The 26,796-nt window shown below is 36.1% G+C and overlaps 1 protein-coding gene across 2 annotated transcripts; it reads left to right on the forward strand.

Moving 5' to 3' along the window:
• Positions 1-523: 523 nt before the first annotated feature.
• LOC122052728 (histone-lysine N-methyltransferase ATX4-like) lies at positions 524-23,629 on the forward strand. 2 transcript variants are annotated; one of them, XM_042614405.1, is made up of 21 exons: positions 529-2,010; positions 2,098-2,153; positions 2,219-2,417; positions 3,424-3,492; positions 3,775-3,848; positions 3,949-4,047; positions 4,780-4,915; positions 5,147-5,240; positions 5,359-5,458; positions 5,575-5,699; positions 11,325-11,470; positions 11,576-11,680; positions 14,614-14,678; positions 14,885-15,086; positions 15,737-15,823; positions 15,931-15,987; positions 16,083-16,172; positions 18,531-18,617; positions 20,843-20,917; positions 20,997-21,097; positions 23,294-23,629. In XM_042614405.1, exons 1-21 carry the CDS (start codon positions 1,105-1,107, stop codon positions 23,382-23,384), a joined length of 2,964 nt encoding a protein of 987 aa, XP_042470339.1. In that variant the 5' UTR covers positions 529-1,104; the 3' UTR covers positions 23,385-23,629. The 2 variants fall into 2 exon arrangements, 1 of the variants encoding a protein (XP_042470339.1); XR_006132086.1 differs by lacking the exons at positions 20,997-21,097; positions 23,294-23,629 and having other exon boundaries at positions 524-2,010; positions 16,115-16,172; positions 20,843-20,898.
• Positions 23,630-26,796: the final 3,167 nt, after the last annotated feature.

Below are 26,796 nucleotides of genomic sequence, written 5' to 3' on the forward strand. Positions count from 1 at the left end.
CTCACTCGCCCGTGCTCAACCGACGAAGATGAGCATCGTTGCCGCCAAGCTCCTGCATCACTCCTAATCACCACCTCTCAAGCCTCAGAGCTCTGCCGCCGCGACTACCGGAATTCAACCTCGCGAGGTTAAATCTTTGCCTGTTAGTCAGAGAAAATGCTAGAACGAATGATACATAAATTGCTCGGAAAACTGGAGGAGATGATTCAAGCGAGAGAGCAAGGATTGTCTGCTACTGCCTCTTTGACATCATTTCGGCTACCCATCCGCCCTCGTGCCGAGAACTTCTCTAAAGCTACGCGTTAATTATATGAAACCGAATCCACAAGCAACCTCGAGTCGATCCATTCTTCCAGTCCAGGAAAACACTGCTGCAGCAGCACATTGCAATCGAACCCGAGAAGAAGACTTGAAAACCAAAATTGCACGTCGCGAACAAAAAAAAAAAATCAAATCAAATCAAGGAAGCGATTCGTACGTTGAAATGGGACTGCGTCACAATCTTTCTCCCGAGTTCACAATACTAATGAAAAGCCTTCAATCCTTCCTCGAACATGAACCTGCTGCAGCAGCCATGGCATGAAAATTGTTCCCCCGAACTCTAGTTACAAATTCTGTTTCAATCCGCCATAAACGATTGGGCAGAGCACGAGTTCAATTGTGTCTTAATCCGGAGAAACGAGGGTGCCAAGATTCGGCTGCGCTCCTTTTCTTCATCCAGCCCAACAACTAGACCAAACCAGACGCGATGAGGAAGGGGAGCGGGGCGGAGAAATAAAATTATAAAAAAAAAAGAAGGCGAAAAATAGAGTGGAAAATTAATAGTTCTGTTAAGGGAATATAATTGGGAGACGGTAAGATCTTCGTGTTCCTTTGCATTTCGATTTGGAATTTATTTGAACAGATGAGGTATCCGCCGCTGCCCTCGTCTTCTCTCTTTTTTTGGTATCGCGCCGGCGCTTTCGTTGGAGCCCTAGCCCCAATTCTCGACGGTTGCTAGGGGTTGGGGGTCGATTGGGAAGGACGGGGAGAGGAATTTTGTCGCGGATCTCCGTGAGTTTGGTGGAGGGATTAGGGTTTTCCATCGCGCAGGGGAGAGGGGGGATGATCATAAAGAGGAGTCAGAGGGCGCTAATGCCGACCCTCAAGCGGTGCAATGCCGAGGTCTCAGTGGGCGACGGCGACGGCGATGGCGGTTGGAGGAGGCGGAAAAGGCGGAGGGAGTTGGAATCCTTCCCTCTCGAGGTTCTGGGTCACGTCGCCGCAGCCTCCGACTTCCCTTACTTTCCCTTCGGTTTCGCGCGGAGACTCGAGGGCTGGGAGGAGGACGCCGCCGGCACCGTGAATTCTTACAGGTGCGGTGATTCCTCATGCTGCTCCGCAGAGAGGTATCTGGGGGCGCGGAACGGGCGGAAGGGGAAGATGGGACTGACACGTCAGGAGGTCAGACCGCCGGTGGTTCGGAAGACGTCGAGTGGCCGCGCACAGGTGCTGCCTTCCAGGTTCAATGACTCGGTTCTGATTGACCCTTGGAAGAAGGAGAAGCCTAAGGCAACAGCCTCGGACCCTGATTTTGAAAGTAGCTTTGGTTCGGTGTTGCCCAATTCGGTTTCGGTGTACGACGAAGAAGAAAGATATCTTGCATGCCGAAATATTGGCTTGAAAAAGTACTCTTTGTTAAGAAATTCGTCGACATATCCCCAAGAGGGTTTCAAAGACAGAAATGGAAGATTTGCACAGGTGCGTAATCAACCTAGTTATGTATGTAAGCCAAAGGCAGTCAAAGAGAAGTCAGTGAAGGAAACTAAGAAACAGAGGAAGACTGACATTAGACCTGATGAGTTTACTTGTGGGGATGTTGTTTGGGCTAAGTTGGGAAGAGACTCTGCTGTATGGCCTGCAATGGTAATTGATCCAGTGCAGCAAGGTCTGGTACAGTCTGCAAATGCCTGCATCTCTGGAGCCATCTCTATAATGCTCTTTGGCAAACAGGAGAGTGGGAATGAGAGGGTTGGTTAATCTCTGTGTTATTCTTATTTTGCCATTTATACACTTGCTTGTTCCAGCGTTTGTAACAAAGATATTGACTTTGATCAGGAGTATGCATGGGTGAAACAGGAGACTGTTTTTCCTTTCACTGATTTTGTAGACAGGTCAGTGTTCAAATTTAGAGGGGGGCATTTTTGTCATTAGTCTTCAAATCTAAGTTGCATTGCAGGTTCCAAGGGCAGGCTGAATTGCATACATCTAAACCCAGCGAGCTAAGGGCAGCCATTGAGGAGGCCTTCCTAGCTGAACATGGATTCTTCAACATGGAGGGTAATGTGATTAGTTCAAGTGGTGAACCTCCTTACTCTACTAGCATCAAGGAGGCAACTAGTTCAAACCATGAACAGGAATGCCAGTCAGATACCAAGGCAAGTCATTGTTTCATCTTAAGAACATAATACCTTTTTGTTCTGACTTAGCTGCCCACCATAAAAACAAATTATGCCCTCTAATCACGTGCATTAGCATTTTACTGTGTAAAGCTCGTAGGTGAGCTCGAAATATACTATATTGTAACAGTCTGATCAAGTAACAGTTTTCTTGCCACTATTACATAGTAGACATCATTTACCCAGTATAGAGCTTGCTAAATTTGTTCTTATTGTGTTTTAATATTGAATTATTTTAGTAGACATCTAAACACTTTACCATACTACCTCTGTCAATTGTGGAATGTGGTTATTTGATGGACCTCATGTCATCAACCCATCTTTACTACCAACAGTCACATGTGCTTAGAAATTAGCATAGCTTAAGCACTAGGTTGACTTTCCTGCTCGCAACCACCATACAGATTTTATTGAACCTCAAATCATTACCTAGAGATAAATTATCCTGCAAATGTAATATTTTTATTTATTGTCTTTTCAGTTACACAATCAAGGTTTGGAAAAGAACTTCTGTAAAAACCTTTTTTGTTATTGTGATCCATCAAGTATTTTAATTTTTAAGTTTCTGTTTCTTTTAATTCTTTTTATTTTTATCATGCAACTTATTTTTGGAGTTGGTTTATTAATAATACCACTGTTTTTCTCCCTCGGCAGCCTTCCTAACTTGTGGTTTACAGGGACTGTCAATGAGATTCATGTTTTTCATATCTAAACACTCCTTTATATGCTCTGAGATTAACCACAATATTGGGATTAATAACACACGTTTCTGTCTTTATTACTTGTTATTTTTCTTCTTATTGGTGGACCAGAGATGTAGCTTATGAGTGATATATGGTACAGTTAAAGGTTCTCATTTTTTTGTTTCTATATGTTTTGAATAAATCATTATATACTGTGAATTTAAATATCATTTTTTTTTTATCTATCCTTAAGAACTTTTGGTTAATTATCCTGTTGACGCAATTTTGTTTCCTCTAAACAGTTTTCTACCCCAAAACGATACTGTGGAGTATGCAAGAAGATTTTGCATCACAAAGTTGGTGGGAGATCGGTAAATTCTATGCCATAGCAGAGAACAGTTTATTTTCATGCTTTGCTGCAAAAAAGTCATTTAAAGTATTTTCATGCCATAGAAGAGAACAGTTCTAATTGCACTTTCATCAATCTGAAATTTGTTCTTGTAATATATGGTTTGTTGGAAAATCTATAAGGCATGTGGGCAATTGAATTTTTCTTTTTTGCTTGAAATTCCAAAACACTTAATGATGTTGAATGATGTGAAAATGAGATTCATCGGTCATGTACTCATTCTGTAATTATTTTACATCTGTAGAACAATTACTTTTGCTCCAGCTGCAAATCAAAGTTTGACCTATCCGATACAGAGAAGAACTACTTACAAATTAGGTGGGTGCCTTACATTTTAATTCCCGCCAAAATATGAACCGTGTTATTTAAATTTTATCATTTTGTGTTTAGAAGCTAATGCTGCCTGTCTTCTGAACAGCTGCAGTCATAACAGTGGTAGAGACACCGAACTAGTGTTTGATAAAGTGACAATTTGCTGTTTTGGCATGGAGGGGATATATTTACCAGAGCTAAACATGTAAGCATCTAATCTGATTTATGACAAAACTTGATCAATCTGCTCGACGATTCTGACATAACTCAAGATTGACCCGAAATGCCAAATACACCCCTGAACACCTGTTTCTTTTGGTCGCACAAACCTCTGGGTAAACTCAACCCATAAAACAATCAGAATTATAGTCTCTTGTAATTCATTAACTCACAGATATTCAAGTATTCAATTCAACAATCCACTTGATCGTATGAGTCTTGTTTCACAATTATCAGTTTCTAGTCAAGCTTGACCTCTTGGGCTTCCAATCATTCTTTTGGATTTCTTGTCAATCTGCCAAGCTCCTGGCCCACTATGATCTCTTCGACTTTCAATCAACATCTTCCTGTCAACCTTGAGCTTTTGGACTTCTTGTCTTTATTATTACCTTTTGTTATACCTGCTATAACTTAAGACATACTCTTGCTGTAGATCATTTGAGACTTTTAGCACAGTTCTCCAAAAAAAGAAAAAAAGAAATACTGTGTCATTACAAATCTTTACCTGCATGGGTTTACTAACTAGTTTATTCTTTTTTTTATTAGGTAGACCACAACGTTTCTTTGTTTATGCATGTTCTGTTTGTTATTAGTGGGTTGTTGCTTTAGTCATCTATTTTCCATTTATTTTCTTATTTGAAATGATTTATGGTTCTACTGAGTATGCACTCTTGTTTGGATCATTCTTGTGATATATTTCCTTCTGCATTTTGGTCAGTGTTTCATGCTGCTGCGGCTATTGCAAAGGGAAGAAGTTTATGCTTTCTGAATGGGAGAGGCATACTGGATCCAAAACTAAAAATTGGAGGTCCAGTGTCAAAGTTAGAAGTACAAATATGGCATTGGGAAAATGGGTTTGTCCTTAAAAATTTTCCAGTCATAATGATAATAATATTGTTCTATAGGACTGAATATTTCTCTGATTGGCCAGATGTGATTTCTTCAATTGCATGATTAACTTGTATTTACTGAGATCCATGGATATAGAACTCCCTGTAATTTGGTAGTGGTACAAAGACTAGCTGTCTGAATGAAACAATAGCATAAGCAATTTTAACAAACATTACGAATGTCTTAATTTGCAGTTAGATCGTTATCATTCCAATATAGTTTCCACAAATCACACTAAACGGGCATCTGCAAAAGAAAGGAAACAAAAGCTGCTTGCTTTCCTGCAAGGTACATTCTTTTCCTAGTATTATTCCTTTACCTTCCCCTGTGACCAGCTGGAATTAAGATGCCTCCTTCAGAAGTTCAACGGAATCCATAACTGACGGTTCTGGATTATTTTTTTCAGAAGCATATGATCCAGTATACATGAAATGGACAACCGAACGATGTGCAATCTGCAGATGGGTGGAAGACTGGGATTATAACAAAATAATCATTTGTATTAGGTAAATTTTGATGACATGGCATGATTCTAATACTAGTTTTAAACTTAGATTTTCTTTATTACTATGTGTAAAAGAAATGAAAACTGCTAAAATTACTAATATCTTGCTAACATTAGATGCCAAATAGCTGTCCACCAAGAATGTTATGGAGTAAGAGGAAAACAAGATTTCACATCTTGGATTTGCCGAGCATGTGAAACACCTGATCAAAAGCGGGATTGCTGCCTTTGCCCTATAAAAGGTATCATCTTTTGGGCTACTTGATTTCTTTGCTCTCTATAACATTATAGCAGAGAGCCCCTTAATATTTTATAATAAATGTCAGTCTGTGATGCTAAATATAAACACTCATTGATATAATAAATTAGGATGAGTTTCCAAAATTAAATGATCATTCTATTGATTGCATATCTCTTTTCAGTATGTCTAGATTAATGGGAAACTTATTAAGCTTTCTTACCCTAGGTAAACCTGGTTTCTCTATTTATATTCCTGAATGTAACTTTACATTTCACGCCTTAATAACAGGTAATGTTTACAAGGTTCCATATTTGCAAAGAGGCCTTTAACACTTCCATTGAAGCTGGTTCAAAGATACTATGAAAACTTAGATTCTGTCAAATATGAGTAGATTTACTAGTTGATTATCAAAGCTAACAATGGTAGCTAAGAAACAATGAAACAATTTTGTGGCTTGTTCTTCTCTTTGATAACATCTATGTGTTTTGTGCTCTTATGAAACAATCAATTATTAAGATAGGAGAGGACGAGTTGCTCGGAACCGAGAGATTTAAATATTTAGGATCATTTTTGCAAAACGATGGAGGGATTGAGAGAGATGTCTTATATAGAATACAAGCAGGATGGGTGAAATGGAGGGGAGCGTCTAAACTTAAAGGTAAGTTCTATAAAATTATAGTTAGACCTGCTATGCTATATGGAGCTGAATATTGGGCTATAACTCAAGCACATGAGCAGAAGATGAGAGTTGCAGAGATGAGGATGTTAAGGTGGATGTGTGGGCATACGAGAATGGACAAAATAAGAAATGAGAGCATTAGAGAGAAAGTCAGAGTTGCATCTATTGAGGAAAAACTCCGAGAGACACGTTTAAGATGGTACGAACACGTACTTAGACGACCAATAAATGCTCCAGTTAGGCGATGTGAAACTATAATAAATATGCATATCAAACGAGAAAGAGGAAGACCAAAAAAGACTTGGTTAGCAACAATAAAACAAGATAAAATTTATTTAAATATAGATGATGATATAATAGGAGATAGAGCTCAATGACGTAAAATGATTCATATAGCCGACCCCACCTAGTGGAAAAAGGCTTGGTCGTCTTTGTTGTTGTTATGAAACAATCAATTAGAGACTCGATGCTTGCTTGATTGTTGTAATTCAACATCATTGGTATAATGAGAGCATGCCTGAACTCATTATCAGCTGCTTGATCATGTTTCGCATGTAGCTATGGATAAAACTATATACTACCTTTACGCTCAGCTTGCCTATGCCAATTTGCTTTTGTTCTTCTAGGAAATTAGTTCATCTTCTCAAAGAATGTACTAATCTGATGTAGATTGCCAATATGTGGGAGACCTGCCCAATCATCATTATTGTATCCTGCTATCTCTTACACTACAATCTGAGGATCCTAGATATTAATAAGGAATCCTTTCCGTGATCATTTTTAAGCTATTATAAAATTATCAGTGTTGTCTTGTAATGATAATGTGCTATGGAGTCAAGAGGTTGGCTGATCTGGCTTACTGCAAACTAGATGTCTGTAACTATGAGGAAATTTAGTTTCCTAAATAGTCTTCTCCTATGCTTCCATGGATTAATTAGTGATTCCATCTTGGTATGGTTCCTAGCATCCTAAGTCCTAACCTCAAGCATATCACATACTTCCACTGAGAGATATACTTATCTCTCCCTGCCTTACTAGCCTTTATGCTTTATGCTAAGGAAGTAGTTGAGATCTCTTAAATCTTTGGTCTGAAAGTGCTTATAAAGATATTACTTCATTTGCAAGGTGAAATATTGAGTAATCTTATATGCTAGCATTCCAAACTGAGGAATAGTTGAGCTAATATTCCAAACTAGTCCCATGGAGATGGCTTCGGCATATAAAGAGACTTTTTTATCTTGTATTTTAAGCCAATTTCCTCCTGAGAATGATGCAGATCAACAAGTCATGAAGGCAAGCGTGCTATCATGTTGATATTGTGTTGGTCAAAGACAATTGCTAAGGTAAGAAAGAGGTTGAATTAAAGTGATTTGGTCCACAAGTTGAGAGAGTGTTAATGGTGAAGACCCACTTATAGGACACAATAGACTTCACTGGGGAAAGAGAAACTAGCTCCCAAGTGTCATTAAAGTATCCATCTTTTTTGACCATGGTTCGTTGCCAGCCCAGATCAGAAAGAGCCTTTGAGATAATGCAAGGAATTGATTGTGAAATTAAAGAGGACAAAAAGTATTTGGTTAAACACAACATAAAATAAATAACAAGAAAATGAGTGAACACTGCACCATTGGCTACCTTGGTGAAGAGCAGTGGGAAGGTCTAAATGAACAGCAGAATTTGTGATGATGGTAGGCAATAGGATGGCTATAAATTCTGAAGGAAACACTGAGGCATATTTAAGTCTTAGCCTTCATCCATACACATATAAAGGTAGGCCTTTGAGGTGTGGTTCATAGTGGTACATTGCAGAGGAATGAATGACAGTATGAACAAGGAGTTATAGTGAAGAGATAAAGAAGAGAGTCAACTTAAAGAAAATTAACATTAGCTGAGAAAATAGACTGTGTGTTCAAAAGAGTAACAATGGTACCCCCTTCTTGAGATGACAATAGTTAGGAAAGTACAATTGATGGATTCGGAGAAACTTTTCTTGCCCAGGGTTTAAGAAAGGATGAAGAAAGTACAATCAGATATTTGTTGGGAAAAAGCAAAGAGCATCCCATATTATTTTCGTGAAAAACATTAATAGTACCCCATACTAAGAAATATTTAATATCATGTCCTATTTATCCATGTAATAATTAATTAAATGAATGGAATAAATTATTCCCTTCCTCTAAACATGTACGAGATTTGAGTATGGTAGAGATGTGATAAAAACAACGATTGAAATACCATTCCTTGCCGGGCAGCACAACCAGTTTTTACTGTTCTGCTCGGGGAACGAATTCGGCACAGGAAGCTCCCCAATTTCGCTTGCGTCAGTCGTGCGTCACATGCGCGCATCGCGCAACAGAAGCATCCCAAAGGCGTCGTCGGAAACATTACGGGACTCCTTCGGTGCCACCTGAAGGCGTTCGTGGGTGATGTCACAATGATATCACTATGCAAAATTAAAATTATGATTTATTTAATTCAAACAATTCTCAATTAAGTGTGATATTTTGAAGAGGTTTTCATAAACCCTAACTAAATTATCCCAATAAAATATATAAAAAATATATTTATGTTTTTTAAAAATATTAATTTTATTAATTGATATTATGAAATTGGCTGATCCACCTAGTAGGATAAGGCTTGACTATTGTTGTATATTTTGAAATTATTTTTACCGTTTTAAATTTCATTTAAAAATTCTAAAAAATTTTAATAAATCAAATTTATATCTTGATATTTTTTATTATTTTATATTTTTTTTACTGTTTTAATGTGTAATTGATTTTCTGATATTTTTTTACTATTTTAAATATATATTATTTAAATTAATAATCAATTAAATGAAGAAATAGTTAATTTATATAATTATTATATATAAAATAACATCTTTGTATTAATTTATATAATTATGATTATTTAATCTGAGCGTTGGAGAACTATAGAGTTGACACAAGCAATATTAGAATCAATGCTTCTATCTGATTCACACCACTCCTTTTGATATTATTAAGGTCATCTATTATGATGTATCAATTTTAATTCGAGTCATTAATAGATCAATTTTCTTTAAAAAATTATATTTAATTATTTTTCTAACGATATTAAGTTGTTCAATAATGAAGAACTTATATAAAATCACCATACAACTTATTTTAAAATTATACACAATAAACATATTTATCTAATAATTACTATATATAAATTAAAAATACCAAAACCGTATCGGTACAGCATGATACCGAAATCGTATCGTTCTGGTTTGGGATTGAAAACTCAGCATGGGTCAATCTTGGATAAAAGTCCATAACATCCACTTGTAAACTTTCAATAAGGATAGAATGAAGGTGCCTCTGAAGAACTGAGTTTTCTGGATGGATATCATGCAGAAATATGAGGGTGATGAGTTTGTTAGAGGAGTCTTGTATGCCCCTAACATCATAAGTGATCTAGTAGATATCTTTGGAATCAACAACAAAAACTTTGAATTTGACCATGTGTGTGGTCATCTCCGTGTCTGATTGTTGCAATTGGAAGAGATTATCGATCACATCATAACTTGAGAGATGTCACCCACATACTAGTTCCAAGCTGTTTTAAACCTATGTCCAAATCTCCTTGTGGAGAAGAAACAACCAATACCTCTATAAATAAACATATATGGGCAAATAATTTCTATTGAATTATCCACATTCAATATCACTATCCTTATACTTACTAATAAAACTTTTGATTATTTCTTGGTCCCTCAAATTAATATAGACTCTAGCACTAAGATGATGAATGGGAGATGGTCAGCATAGCTTGGTATAACAAAGAACTAAAAAGCCTTGTGTCACCTGTTCAAACATGGTGTTTGGTATGTAAAAAAAAAATGTATCAGATAGATAGATCGAGATATGCAAACACTCTTGAGGCTGGGATCAATGGACTGCCAAATGGGGGAACTGAGCATTAATCCATGCTTAACATCCTAGTTGGTCCATGAACCAAACTCAAATTGCTATGATCCATACAACATAGTTTTTCCCATTCAACTTCTTTGTAGTAAGTGTCATGGAGCTTGAAAGGACAAGAGACTCAATAGTAGCAGAAAAATAGGAAGTTGACGAGTCCAACATTTAAATTGAGGGGATCTCTTAAGGATTTATCAAGTATAAGGGTGCCTCTTGGCACTGGAAAAAAGATGACTATTTAATTTCTGAAATTTGGGCATCAACCTAAAAAGAAGGAACAAGAAGGAACGCTGTGGAAAGGGCGCAGCAGGTTCCTTGCTCCTACTTGGCAGCTTGCTACTTGTATGTACCCATGGAAAAGGAGGGTGATGTTGCCACCTATAGGTTAGAAGGAGGGCAAAACAAATAGTCGGGAGGGTGCAGTGGCTCGTGAGTCTTATAGTCACGATACTCACGGAGGTGACACTAGAAGCTAGTAAAAATTTCGCATGGAAAATTGACTCATGTGGAAGCAACATGTGCGCATGGGAGATGTTGACCAAAATCATGCGGTCACACATTGTTATGGGTGACATTTGTGGTTGTGGACAAGCATCACAGTCGGTATCCTCATATCATGTCACAAAGGGAAGTTGATCGATGCAGGAAGGGACCTTTTAGTCGAGACAATAGATGGATAACGTAATGTGTCTTTAGTACCATTTGAGATTAATGAAAATGGATTTTGAATTCCATATTCTAGGCATCCCTATTTATATCCTTATTTTAAATTTAGACTTCACATCTCATAATAGGTAATATTTACCATTAAGTCCCTATTTTACAAAGAGGTACTAACAAAATATTGTGTAGCATAAAAATTATATGGATTTTGTTGTTTTCTTATCGAATTTAGATGAATTTTTACCTTAATTTGTTAGTTCTCTGTTTGACATATTGCCTCCATATGGATTATAAACAGTTTGGTTTCAAAATTTTCCCTCATTGGTGTGTTTAGGGGGTGCTCTCAAGCCAACAGATGATGATTTGTTATGGGTCCATGTTACTTGTGCTTGGTTTCAGCCTCAAGTCTCTTTCGCAAGTGATGAAACAATGGAACCAGCTGTTGGCATAGTGAATATACCACCAGAGTTGTTTGTTAAGGTTATGATATTATTAGGAAAAGACATATTTGATTCAATTACTTCTTCAACAGCTTTGTAATTAAAATTGATCTCTGAACTTATTTTGACATGAATTTTCTTCCAGGTTTGTGTTATATGTCGTCAAATGCATGGTTCTTGCACACAGTGCTATAAGTGTTCCACCTTTTATCATGCTATGTGTGCATCAAGAGCAGGCTACCGCATGGAGGTAGAATAAAATGATGATTGTACATTTTGTGTATTAAAAATTTAACTACAATGTCTTTGGATACAAAATGAAACATTTGACAGTCAAACATATCTATGCACAATGCTATATAAGACGTCTATCAATCAGATGTTTGCTTAAATTTGTACTTCAAGAAATCAACTCTTTCTACTTTGATCTTTCACCTCATGAGAAAGGGTGCCCCTTGGTACTTGCACCTTTGATATGGTTTCTATTTCTTGCATACGAGGTGAAGTTTTAGCATCAAACAAAAAGATGCCAAGTCTTCATACACCGACTATATATACTTGTGTCGTGTCTGAAGTATGGAACCATGCTTTTTTGTAAACATGATTGATTAAGGACAGATTGTATATATAACTTTGTTTCTGAAAGAAGGACCTATTCCAGAAGACGCTTCCAAACATAAATTATACTTTCTAGCTATAATAACAATCTTCTGTCTTTGTCTTTTTGGATATTAGTATCGTCCGAGTACTTAAATCATTCTTGGATAGAGTTCAATGAGTTTAGTTTTGTTGCACTTCATTGTAGGGACAACTACTATTAAAATGCTGTTTTCTTGATACAAAATATAGAACATGTAAACTATGTTGTGATGGTATGGACATACTCAAAAGTGTAATATATTCTACAATTAGAAGAATTGAACCAATTAGGGTGGAAGGTACAAGAGGTGGAGGAAGATCTAAGAAAATATTTGTTGATAAAAAATAATTAAATTAGTTTGAAATTACTAATGATAATATAGGGATAAAATTCACGAAGACATCAACTAATCATAATTGGTTTTTCTTGCATGAAGGTAAATAAGTAATAGAGGAATTATCACAAACAAGAATCTTATTACATGATTATCTCTTCTCATTTCCCACTTTGTTGTCTTTTATGCCATTATTCCATATCTGAAGCTTCATCAATATTTCTTGTGTGAAGGAAATCTTTGTCAATATAAGACATTATCTCAAACAAGAATCTTCTGATTTCACAGATTTATCTCTTCTGATTTTGCACTTTGTCATCTTTTATGCTATTATCCCAAGTTATGAACACAGATATGGGCCTAGTAATGTTTTAATAGATTTATGTTTTAAGTATTCATTGACTTAGAAAAAGAGTATGATAGAGTCTCAAGAGAAATTATATGACGAATTTTAGAAAAGAGAGGTTTTAGCATAACATATATTGAACTAATTAAGGATATGTACGAGGATGTAACGACCAGAGTAAAGACTTCAGGCGGAGTAACTGAAGCATTTCCAATAAAGATAGGGTTACATCAAGGATTAGCTCTAAGTCCCTATATTTTTACACTAATTATGGATGAACTCACTGCGCACATTCAAGACACAGTACCGTGGTGCATGTTGTTTGCAGATGATATTATTTTGGTAGATGAGACACGTGAAGGAGTAAATGCTAAGCTAGAATCTTGGAGGGAAACACTAGAAGGGAAATGTTTTAAGCTTAGTAGATTAAAGACAGAATATATGGAATTTAAGTTTAGCAATATTAGAAGTAATGAAACAATTGTTAAGATAGAAGATGACTGGAACCAAGCGATTTAAATATTTAGGATCATTTTTACAAAATGATGGAGGATTGAGAGAGATGTCTTACATAGAATACAAGCGGGATGGGTGAAATGGAGGGGGTCGAGTGTTTTATGTGAGTAAAGTACCTCTTAAACTTAAAGGTAAGTTCTATAAAACCATAGTTAGACCTGCTATGTTATATGGAGTTGAATGTTGGAGCACACGAGCAGAAGATGAGAGTTGCAGAGATGAGGATGTTAAGGTGGATGTGTGGACATACGAAGATGGACAAAATAAGAAATGAGAGCATTAGAGAGAAAGTCGGAGTTGCATCTATTGAGGGAAAACTCCGAGAGACACGTTTAAGATGGTACGGACATGTACTTAGACGACCAATAAATGCTCCAGTTAGGCGATGTGAAACTATGATAAATATGCATATCAAACGAGGAAGAGGAAGACCAAAAAAGACTTGGTTAACAACAATAAAACAAGATAAAATTTATTTAAATATAGATGATGATATAATAGGAGATAGAGCTCAATGGCGTAAAAGGATTCATACAGCCGACCCCACCTAATGGGAAAAGGCTTGGTTGTTGTTGTATATAGGTATCTTCTACTACCTCAATTCCTTTCTGATAAACGAAAATGTTGCTTTGTTGATTTAGGTTTATCCCTGAAAGAAAGTAAACTTCTTTCATATAGAAAGGATATCATTGGAACCAACAATAATTGCAATATTTAAGGAGGGGGCAATAGTCTCAATGCTTAGTCATGTTTATTTTAAGAGTCTGGATTTTCATATGTATGGAGGTACAATTCGCCATATGTTGTCATTTGTCAATACACACGAAAGTAAGATAGGTTTGCATTCCCATTGAAAAAAACAGAGAGATCAGTCTGACAATGCCATTTTTAGCCTTCTTGATGAATTTCACAAGAGAAGTATCATGCGAGCATCACCCTGGGGTATGACTGTATGAGCTCTGTCTTTCCATCTTTGAGAACTCAAAAAAAGGGCTTGTTACTATATTTTCTGTATTGTATTTTTCTTTATTGTCTGGAATTAGATGAAACCATATGCCTGCACATTAAGTAGCTCATTATTTACCTTTTGTTCTCAATTATTTAGCAAAAAGAAATTATGGAGTCACTTTATTTCTTATTTTCTGAACACTGTGGTTGAAGAAAATCTGTACAAAAAAGAACAGATCTCTGAGATGAGATCTTCATTCTTCAAGTACCTACTGATGTTTCCTCATCTAAACCATTTATCCTTGTCAACCTTCTGTTTGATATGCAATTGAAGTCTTATATCTGCCATACCAACACAAAATATATTTTTGATTAATAATCTCCATTTGTGAATTACAGTTGCGTTGCTTGGAAAAAAATGGGAAGCAGACGACAAAGAAAATTTCTTACTGTGCTCATCATCGGTAAACTTTTTTACTTTTTCAACCATTAATCTTTATCTAAACTGCATGTGCTGTTCTGAAGTATCACTTATATTGGTCGATGAAAATATACACAGCAATTTTACTTCGTAATTATATATAGCCACTCTTTTTTCTGTTTCACCATAACTATCTTAATTTCAAGCACTCCTCTGCTCTCGTAACATTTTTTTCTTATGTTTTGACAGTGTTCCAAATCCAGATAATTGTTTGGTTATTCATACTCCTCAAGGAGTCTTTTCTTCCAAAAAGATGAATCACCATAATGAAAAGCAGACTGGTTCAAGACTGATTAGAAAAGGCCATCTTCATAATTCAAGCATCCCTATTCAAAATGCTGAAACACCATCTGTTGCGAGGTGTCTTGCATATGGAAGGACAGAATCTGAGGTTTTTCACATTGGAACCTTGTTATTTTTGTTTTAAAAACACAATTTATTACTTGCAGTTTTTCAACTATTTATCACATAATACAAAATGGCCCATGTGACATGAGTATAATTGATTTTTTTTTAAATTTCGTTGTGATAAATGAATTTTAGAAAGATTACATAAGGAATATCTATGTAATAATAGACATTTGTTTTCACTTGAAAACAATGTACCACTCATCAAGGGGTTAACAATATTATCAAATAATATAGAACATTAAGGATAAGGGTTCCTGTATTTGGCAAGTAGTATAGTCTCTATATAATGTTGAAGATGAATCAATAAAGTCAACGGTATTCCTGTAAAGACAAAGATAGAGGGAGAGACATTTTAAGTCGCTTGAACTTGTTTGACATCTATTGGAAATATGAACTAATAATACATTATTAGTTTTAAAATGTCTGCTAAGTATATTTGATATTGTCATTTCATTTTACATCTTCTACGGGTTAAACTCCCATTAACTGCCATTCTAATATCATGTGTTTGATCCTTCAACTACTTGTTGGTATGCTGGCATTATTCTAGAATATAAATGCAGCATATGCTCTTAGTTGATGCATAACCAGCCCCTATATAAGTTTATTTTTGCATTTTCTTCGTTTCAGAGGAGACATGAAGATGCCATTCCACACCGTGTAAGAGGACCTTCTCATCATTCTTTAGACATGGTTCACAGTTTAAATTCACCTAGGGTAATGGTCCTTTTTTCTCCTTGTGTGACATCTTTATAGCCTTCATGATCAAGCAATGCTTTAATTGAACTGAGATATGTGTGGCATCTCATGTTTTGTCTATCCAGAAAGAGAAGGATCCAGAGCTGTTTTCGTCATTCAGGAAACGTCTGTACCACTTGCAGGTAACACTGGCAGTGAACCAGCCTACATTTGCATACATGATAATCTTATAGCAAGTTAGCAACTGATCTACTCTTTATTGTGCTTATGTTTATAGTCAACAGAATATAGTAGAGTTTGTTTTGGCAGATCCGGGATACATGGATGGGGCTTATTTGCTTGTCGGAACATTCAAGAAGGAGAGATGGTATGCTCAGACAATCTTTGTCATTCAATTATCTGAAGAACTAGGTCTTTTAATAACAATTAATGAGATTACTTATAATTACATTTGGGCATGTTCTGAATCAACTAATTTGCAACCACTTCATGCTATTTTGCCCTTTGTGTGGAACTGAAATCCATGGTTGTAATTCCTAATTGTGGATCAAAAGTAACCAGTCATCTCATTCTAGCTGCAACATAATCTGTAGCACACCTCATCAATCAAGCCAAAAAAGGTACATGGATTAACCACCATGGCTAAATCTTGTGAAGGAAAAAAATGACATTGATTGATTATGTTGGTTAATTACAACTGGTTCATTTTAATTGTTGTATGAAAGTTAGTTTGATAGAATTAGAAAAGAGATTAAATGGGTTACATAAGAAAGGATATTAAGTGAAAGAATAAACTAATCATCATTCCTTTGTCATCCATCCATCCATCCATCTATCTGTCCTTCAAGTTATCTATCCTTCTAATTGAATAAGCTTTAATGCTATGTTTGATAGCAATGAACAAAACGAGAATTGTGGAATGATTCATTCCATTAATGAACTAGTATGACAAGTGAAATGATTTATTTTATGCTTCATCCATTTAGCCTGTTCATGTTTAAAATTTCATTTTGTACCGAGTGAAATGGGCAAAATTTACCATTTCGATCACCGCTTGGCACCGACACCGCAGAGGGGATTTTCATCAGGCGCGTCCCAGTGATGCGAAGGCTGCTGCGACGTCCACAGGTAGTGGCAAGGTCACCGCAACCTCCGCGGGTCACGGCGAGATCGCGCGCAACGCGCGGGGTGTAGGTTGTGAGAAAAATTAGAGTAATAATAAAAATTAGGTTAATAATTTCAATCAAGGTTTAAAATCTTGAAACGTGCTGAGGTACCGTATTAGGTCGTGTCGATATAATTTTAGTATTTTTTAAATATAAATATATTAAATAAAAATAAAAAATAACAAAATTAATTATATATATATATATATAATGAGATAATTTTATTAGATTTTAATTAAGCTATTTAGATTATCCCAATATAGTTATGAGTTGATTAAAATTATTAATCTAAGTTATTTAATTAAACCTATGTTAAAATCTTACCCCTCCGATGCCACCCGCCACCGCGGGTCTGCGAACATGTTTGGATGCATCGCACTAGCTCGGCGAGTCTGGACATGTCGTTAGGCCAGTGCAACGTGTCCGGACCCCTCGCAACATGCCGACACTAGAAGCGTGCTTGTGCCGGTGTTGGTCCAATGGCGGAATGAGATGTTTCGCCTATATCGAGTGAAAATGTGAAATGGCTCGAGATTTTATTCAATCTCCCAACTAAAAATAGATAATCTAAACAGACTTAATCTAACCCTAATAAAACTACCTCATTAACTTAATATATATCAGCATATATATTTTATTTATTTTAAATTTCAAAAATATATAATAAATTTTTATTTATCATATAATATACCACAATCTCATTATTTTTTTCCCTTTTTTTTTAAAAAAATTATTAGTTATTTATTGTTTTAATATTTAGATTAATTTTTAAATTAATATATTTTATAGTTAAAAAATATCGAAATCATACCAGTATGACATGATACGGTACCGAAACCGTATCGTTCGAATCATAAATTGAAATATCGATGGTGGTCGAGATTTTAAATCATGAACTAGTTTCACACTCTGAGTCCATTTGGTCTAACCTACATGAATGACAAGTATATTCAAATTTTCTAATCCACTAGGTCCTCTACCTCGCTTGGTACGTCGAACATGCTCAGTTTGCCCCGTCAGTGCAATCCACTCGATCTACTTGGCTTACTTGGTATGTTCATCATGCCAAGTCTACCTAGCACATTCAATCCTCTCGTCACGCTTGGTTCACTTGACTTGCCCAGTTGACCTGTATGGTTCGCCCAACCCACACTTTATGATCCATCTATCATATTTATCTCTATCGAATATTTGAAATTCTTAATAATATTATATTTAGGAGTAAAGGGACGAAGCATATTTAGTAGTGGCGAAAGGAAGCATTCCATCTTTTTTTTGTTTGAAAGCATTCCACCTTTTAACATGCAATGGGTGGATATTCTTTGTAATTATCATTTCACCTCAATCAAAACATTGGATCCTATAGGGAATGAAGCATTCCTATTGCACCCTACCAAACATTCCCTCAATGATTGTACATGATATTCAAAGTCATGGATGCGTAAATAGTCATGTAATATTATATGTGCCATTTTATAATGCTGAGCATTGGACATCATTGAATTTCATAGGACACGAGAATGATTTGATGAAACTAACAACTGGTGAACTATTGTCAGGTTATTGAATATCGTGGTGAACAAGTCAGGCGTAGTGTTGCAGACTTGAGAGAAGTACGATACCGGTTGGAGGGAAAGGGTTGCTATGTGAGTATTCTTCTTCGCTTTCTACTGTCTTTATCTTCTGTCATTTGCTAGTCCAAAAAATTTCACACAAGAATCTTTTTTAATATTCTCATATCTTTTTAAACTAATGAACAAACTGTTATTTCCTGTAATCTTTAATATTATTAAATTGCACAGTGGTCTATGATATATTTCTCTCGTAAAATTACTTTATTAAAATTAAAGGAAACCATTTGCTTGGGCTTTTATTCATAGCATGATAAGCAGCATGCACCAATCAACAGTCTATGTTATATTTCTCTCATGAAACTCTATCAAAATTAAAGGAAACCATTTGCTTGGGCTGTAATTCATAACACGATTAAGCAGCATGCGCCAATCAACAGTTTATTCTAAGATGTATGGCAGTTGTCTGTTGAGATGATATTCTTTGAGTAATCACTGACATTAATACTACATATTTACCATATTGTCTGACCACTTTGATTTTTTATTTTTTTTATTTTTTTGCATGAATTATCCTTGTTTGTAAACGTGTTTGTTGTTAGGTAAGTAGAGTAAGTAGTCTGGTACTTGCACAACTCTTATTTTCCTTATTTATGTTTTTAACTTTATTCTATAAGAAAACATTGCATTTTTTCCACTTATATGACATTAGAGAGTTTTCCCTTCTTAAAATAGTAAAAAAATTATCACAATAAAAAATATTTCCCTTTTAACTTTTAAACATATGAAATATTTTGAATTAGATTGCTTATTGATATTTTTACAAAGTTTTTTTGAAATGACATTTGAACATTTGGAAGAATATTTGAATATGAAAAGATTATTAAACATATGATAAAATTAAAATGAGAAGAGGAGAGGCCGAGAGGGAAAAAAGAACTCAAATAATCTTAAAATAGATGCATTTTGGGATTTAATTTTAACCAAGAATCATTAACTTAAGTTTAATTCAAATTAATGGCATGTATGAGAGATTTGAAAATTTAGAAGGGTATGTATGCAATGCTAAATTTTGTATTGAAAAATATTTCTTTTTTTTTTTGAAAGGGTAAATATATGTTTGCTTCAAAAATGAAAATCATCCTGGCCTTACATAATTTGTTAAATATTTTCCATTTAAGTTAATTACATTTTTATTTAGTTAAAGATTTCTAAGAATTTTGGTTGTAGTTAGGTTTGTGATCTTTATAGTAGGATTTTCCTTGGAGATTCATCTTGCACTTTTGATGGAGCCTACATAGTTTAAATGTTATATACAGGTTGTTTGTCTGTTTGAGGTTTAACCATAATGTGATTTATGTGGCAGTAAAATCTGATAACTCAATGTGGTCTGTGCAGCGTCTAAGATTTTTTTTTTTAAAGAAATTTTTTTGTTGAACTTATACAATTGCATTTTGGCCTAGCAAGTGTGAATTATCAGTTGTGAGACGGCCCTTTCTGAGAACTTCTCTGATCATCATAAGAAACCCTTTTTTTGCTTAGGATTGTATATAAAACCAATCATGTAATGGACATGCTTACCTCAAAACTAATAAAAACAATAATCAATCCGTGCACTAATTTTCTATGTATTCTTTTATTGATTCTATCTCTTGTGCATGCGACACACATGCACACACACCAAAAAAAGATATCTGTGAAGAGGAAGATTACTAGATAAGTTTGATCCTCAAACCTATTGTTATGCTTTTAAAGATTGCACAATAATCAAGGATAGTTTTCACCCTACTGGCTTTGAGAAGTAGGGAGTACAGATACTATGATTATCTTCTCTCAGATTGTAGTGTGAACTTGCATGGAAAGCATCTTGGTAATGTTGCTTCTCTGTCAATTCAAAAGCACTGAACTGGTTAACTATGATCTGATGGTCAGAATTTGTAATGTTTATTGATTTTATGAATGGTAAGTGTGATTTGTGTGAACTTACAGTAAACCTTGTCTCCAATTCTGAATGGTCTCATTTTTCATATAGTGGAAGAACGTTTATCTATATTGCTCATCAGCTATTAGACTTAGTTGTGTTGGAAGATAAAAGGGGAGAGGGAGAGATAAAAGATCACAAAATTACAAATGGATCACGGATCACTTGTACAATTTTGTGTTGCTTTCCCTCCCCTTCCCCCTCCTTGTTATTTATTCAAGTAGTGTAAGATCATCTTGATTTACTGAACACTGCCCATAATACTATAATATCCTAGCAGTTTAATGTTTATTGTCTAATATAGTCATTTGTCTTGCAGTTTTTTAAGATCAGTGAAGAAGTGGTGGTTGATGCAACAAATAAAGGAAACATAGCACGCTTGATTAACCATTCAGTGAGCCATATGTTTGATAGGATAATCTTTTATTGAATCATAGCATAGTGATGACAAAAGAATTGTTACTTCTGTACAGTGCATGCCCAATTGCTATGCTAGGATCATGAGTGTTGGTGACGATGAAAGCCGAATTGTTTTGATAGCTAAAACAAATGTTTCTCCTGGTGAAGAACTAACGTAAGTTCATTTTGTATCTGCAAACATTTACATTTAGGATATTTCTGTATTTCATTTTTCCTTACATTTGTACGCTTCACGAGTATGATAATTATCAAATTTCCTGCGTTCCATCATCATCATCATGTAGTTGTTTGTCCCGGCAATTTGGGGTTGGCTAGATGAAACTTATCCCACCATTTAGCTCTATTATTATATTGCTTCTATGCAGTGCATCCCCAAACCCCAATTGAACTCCATATGCATGATATTGTCTAATTTTTGTTTGTTGCATGCTAATATTATTCCACCCTAGCTGTTTCTAATTTCTATAGACATACTTATGAAACTAATTCTATTGTTCAATTTATAGCTAACTCTTCCAAAAGAAATCATGTTACCTTTGGTTGATGTTCTGAGAACCATAAACTTAGGACACTAGACACCATGGAAAATTAATGTTGTTTACTGTATAGAAAGTTTAAAGATGACGACAATAACAACCAAGTCTTATCCCATTAGGTGAGTTGGCTTATAGAAAGTTTAAAGACCACCTCCAAAATTCATGGTCTTTGAGACAATATGTTGATCAAAAGCCTTCTTTCCTCTGAAATTGTGTGGCCTCTATGTCTCTTTCTAAAAATATTTTTTTTGATGCTCCACGTATAGTTATTGGTTCGATGGACAGACGTATGCCCTATTTGGCCAATAATACTTTTATTTATCTTGGAATTAGAAACTCGAGAGAAATTTCTTACTCCAAAAGATTATAAACTTCTTCAGTTTGACAAAATAAATGCAGTTAGATTCCAATGAAAAACATGAAACCTTGTTAGGTGATAGAAACATAAGATGAGATTCCATGTGTCCTTCACTTACTTGAGAGTTGAGACCAATTTTAGAGCTATTTTATATAATATTTTGGATTAATGTCGTGTTCTTTGTCACGCCTAAGTGCATCTATGGCAATTAGCATGATATGGAACTCAATGGTGTGACAATTTTTTTTTGGTACTTGTGGAACAAGATTTATACTCTAAGAAGCACCAGTATAATTACAAAATCCTGATATATGAAAAATCATTAAAAAAAAAAACTTTAATTGCTTAGACAACTCTAAAAGTGTAATATAAGCAAAAAATTTTATGACATTAGCAAAGTAAATAAAAAGGAATTAAGAGTGAAATCTAAATATCTCAAAAATGACCTGCCACATGTGCATGCCCCCTCAGGCGCGCACGTTGGCATGCAAGGGGGCTAGAGAGAGAGAGAGAGAGAGAGAGAGAGAGAGAGAGATGGTTGGCGATTGGTGGGTGTCAGCGGCGTGCAAAGACATGAGTGATGTGATGCCGCATGAAGAAGGTAAGTGAGGGGAAGGATCACGAGAGTAGGGAACACATGGGGAGTTAGGAGGTGGACTATGAAACTCCTAAGTGCTAAAAATTTCCACTAACCCAATTCAACACGGCTAATGAGAATATTCGAAATTGAAATTTGCTTCAGGACTAAACTGATTAAAACGAGTCTAAATGATCTTGGTTTGCCATAACCTAATTATTTGGTTAGTTTAAAGGGAATTAGTTTGAAATTTTAAATACGATTAAAAAAATCTATATCTAACATGTCCAATATTTGGTTAAATGAAAACCAGACAATCAATCTAATATTTTAATTAAAATCTTGATTTGGTTGTTATCGTAATTTGAAACTCTACTGCATTGAAACCATATAGTTTGACAAAGTTCAATTAATTCTTATTTTTATTCTCAAAGTTTATTTAATTTGATATTTAAAAAAATTCTACTTGATAAAATTTCTATGTAATTTTAAATATGAATTTAGGTATGGTTTCAGAGTGACTAGTTTGGTTCGATTAATCAAATGGATATTGGAAACCTCATCAAAATCTTTCCAAATAGAAAAATATGAAGCTCTCTCTCATCCCTCAAGATGTCTGAGAATAAGAATGTCCTCAAACATTGTAGACAAATTTTCTAAACAATGTATTCCTTCTCTTCATCACTTGGCTGTCTTTTCAGAATCTGAAATTGGAAATTTATGGAATTTCCAGGCACCCAATAGGCCTTATTTCCGCCAGGGTAACGCGTTGCTAGTGGACTACTCAAAATTATTGAGTTGAACATTAATTTGTCTGTTTGTTATAGTTTTAATAAATTTTATTTACTCTCAAGTTCGAACCTGTGCGATGGCTTGCAGGTATGACTATCTTTTTGATCCTGATGAAGGGGATGAATGCAAAGTTCCATGTCACTGCAAAGCTCCGAACTGCCGGAAGTTCATGAACTAGATACTAACGATTAATGCTCTGATTCCTTTAGCAAAATTCCCTTTTCTGACTCCTTGGAAAAGTCTCTTTTCTTCATAGTAGGTCTAGCGTTGTCTGTTCTTATTCAATCTCCCATTATTTATTAAATAAGCTATTAAGAGAAAGAGAGAGATAGAGTGAGAATCACAGGTCTCCCATTCTTTGTAAATTAACTGGTGTAACATATAGTTCAATTGATTTACAAAAGCCAAGGACTTTTCATGACAGCTGTCTTGCCAGTGAGAGTCAGTCGATTTTTTTGCGGAACTTGTCGGTTTTAAAGTTTTAGTCTATCTCTAAAACAAACAAGCAAACAAAACTCCAAACCGTCTTGATGACTGTAGTATTCTTGCACCTAATGCGTGCGTAATTTGTATCCTAAAGTGACCTAGTAGGATACTTAGCAGAGATGTACGCAAGGCTTACACTTACCGAATTGGAGTTTAGAGAGGCATCCGAATGTGGTTAAAATTACCCAGAAATCTTGGGTGTCACAGAGAGGTGACATCGTTCAGGTAAGCGATGGCTCGCATAAACCAATCTACGTACACCACTTCATACGCGTTATGACCCCACCTGGTCCCTCCAAAGCAGTGCCCTACTTCATTGATGCCACTCGAAGCTCATCACTGTTCTCTCTGGGCAAACTGATTGTCATTCCATGTCCATCAAAACTCAATCAACACGACCGAATTCAAATCATTGGACGCAATGATTGGCCTAGGCCTAGTTCATGCCAAGCGATTAGGTACCACCCGATTCCATGATCTCCCAGGCAGGTCTAGCAGGGCCCCAAGAAAGAAAAATGAAACAGAACAATAGAAAAACCATCTTCGCGTTCCGGTGGGCGGAAATCGGTGGCCGCAGCAGTCTCTTCCACTCTATCCATTCCACAGCGCGGCAGAGGCATCTCCCTTGATCGTAAATAGCCTGTTCGATTTGTGATCCTACAAATCGCCTGGCCTGTAGCAACGAATTACCAAGACACAAACTGATGTTGTCTGCGTGTCCAAACAAGAAAGGTGAGTTGTTTAGCGGTGTCGGATCCCATGGTCTAATCGAATCACGTACTTCTGACTGAGGTCGAATTCTCTCGGCTGATCGAGTTCGAAACATCGATCAAGGATTTTATATCCCTGAGGCAAATTCATCTGAATCGATATCGTCTACTACAATTCGATCGCAACACGAATTAAACTAACAGGCCATTCATTCGTTGCATGGTCTGTTCTCTAGCTAGCTAGTTAATGATCCAGCATAGCTTCCCAAATGTCGACGAAGGCCTCCATGATCACGGCGTGGTGGCGCGGCGAGTTCAGGGAAAGGTAGCGGCGCAGGAGTCCCTCCATGTCGCTCACGGTGCTCACCTCCCGCCCCGCGAGCATCTCCACCATCGAGCTCCGGAAGTCCGCGTACGGATCGCTGGAGTTCTTCACCAGAGCAACTCCTCTGTTCATGACGCCGCTCGCTTTCTCCTCCCCCTTCCTTCTCCTCCTATCGGGATGGGAGCCAGAGGAGACGTCGTCGGAGCTGGAGCTGCCGGCGGAGCACAACGAAGAAGAGCCGCTGAGCTTCAATTTGCTCGTCGGAGTAGAAGCCGGACGCCGCTCGCAACTCGCATGCTCGTGAGCTCCGCGGACCTGCGGGACGAGGGCCGCGCGGCGCTGCTGCTGGCATCGGCCGGAACATCTTTTGCAGCGAGGATGAAGCGGGTGCTCATGGTGTTTGGCGGCGAGATGAGAGGCGGCCGTGGCGGTGGCGGCGGTGCATGAAAAGTCGAAGAACATTTGAGCGAGGCGATGGGTGAGGCCGCCTCCCCGTCGACCAACTCTTCGCGTGCTTTTGATCTTCTCCATGGCGTGGATTTCGTTACACACACACGACTTCCACTTGTATATAAATATCAAATTTGAGGAATACAAGTTCTAAAATTACTGCCAGGAATTGATGAAAAGAATTAAGTAAAGATTTAAGAAAAGTTGTGCTACTGTTACGCTCGTGACCATTTTCAATTTCTCTTTGAATTCAAATTTATTCCGGGAAAAAAAAATAAAAGGACACTCCAATCTTACTATTTTTTATTTTTTTATTTATTATCAAAAACATCCTATTCTATTATAACAATTATGATTTTATAATTATTATAATATTAATATTAATTAATATTGTAGTATTGATAAAAAAAAATAAAGCACTCATTATAGTTATTATAATATAAAATTATTAGTATTTATAATATAATATTAAACAATATTAATTAGAGATAAAATACTAATATATGCTAGTTCAATAAATGGTATGAATCACAGTTTATTCCTTAGTTCTAAATTTGAACCCTATCAATTAATCTTTCTTCATCATCGTTGGTCGGATATATAGTCATCGTCAAAACACAATTATATTTTATTATAGAAGATTAATATTGTTTGTCTTATCAGTTATCATTAACCGTATCAAGTCATGGCACAATTAAGCAACTAGTTCGAAAAGAAATCATATTGGATTTTTTGTTTTAAACTTTAGTTTGTCCTTTTCAATCAATAATGAATGCCCACGTGTAGACCTACTGTTTTTTTATTTTTTTTTCAGTTTAACGGTAGTGATGTGGAGGAGGATGTGGATGGCACGTGGTAGCAAGATTCGATACGATTAATGAAGACCCTAATTAATTCAAAGTTAAGACGTACGGAATTCTGCTTAGGTTGGCTTAACTCATGGCGAACTCGACTCAAGTTGGACATGTTCTGCCAAGGTCATCTTTCGGTGAAGTTCAATTCGGATTGGTCTAAATTGAGATGAACTTGTACTGTAAAAAAAAAAAACATAATAGCTACGAAATTTACATCCCATCGTTAATCAACCATGAAATTGAGTGTTTCGTCATTCGTCAACGATGATCAACAATGGAGTTACTCGATTCCGTCGTTGGTTCACGACGGGACATCAAGTCCTTGTCATTAATCCTTCTCCAATTAGCAATTATGAATATAATCAAACTCCTTATTAATGAATCAAGAGGTCATGTTTAGTCGATGATCAACGACAAAATCGAGTTTCTATCGTTGATCATCATGGACCAACGATGGAATACTAGATTTTGTCGTTGACCAACGACAGAATACTCGATTCCGTCATTGTTGATGATAATATTGAGTTTTCGTCATTGGTCAATGATGACTAACAATGGAATCGGGTATTCCGTCATCGACCCACGATGGAACACTCGATTTCGTCGCTAAAATAAGGCAAAGTTAGGGTTTTCAACCCGACTTTTCTTTTCACGTGATCTCTCCTTTCTCTCTCTCACTCTCTCTCTCTGGTAATTCCGTCTGACAATATCCGAAGTGCTTTGACTCCGACCCTTCCTCTTCGGCGCATCTCTAGCTAGTTCTCC

The sequence above is a fragment of the Zingiber officinale genome, chromosome 3A (genome assembly GCF_018446385.1).
Source record: "Zingiber officinale cultivar Zhangliang chromosome 3A, Zo_v1.1, whole genome shotgun sequence".
Classification (NCBI taxonomy): domain Eukaryota; kingdom Viridiplantae; phylum Streptophyta; class Magnoliopsida; order Zingiberales; family Zingiberaceae; genus Zingiber; species Zingiber officinale.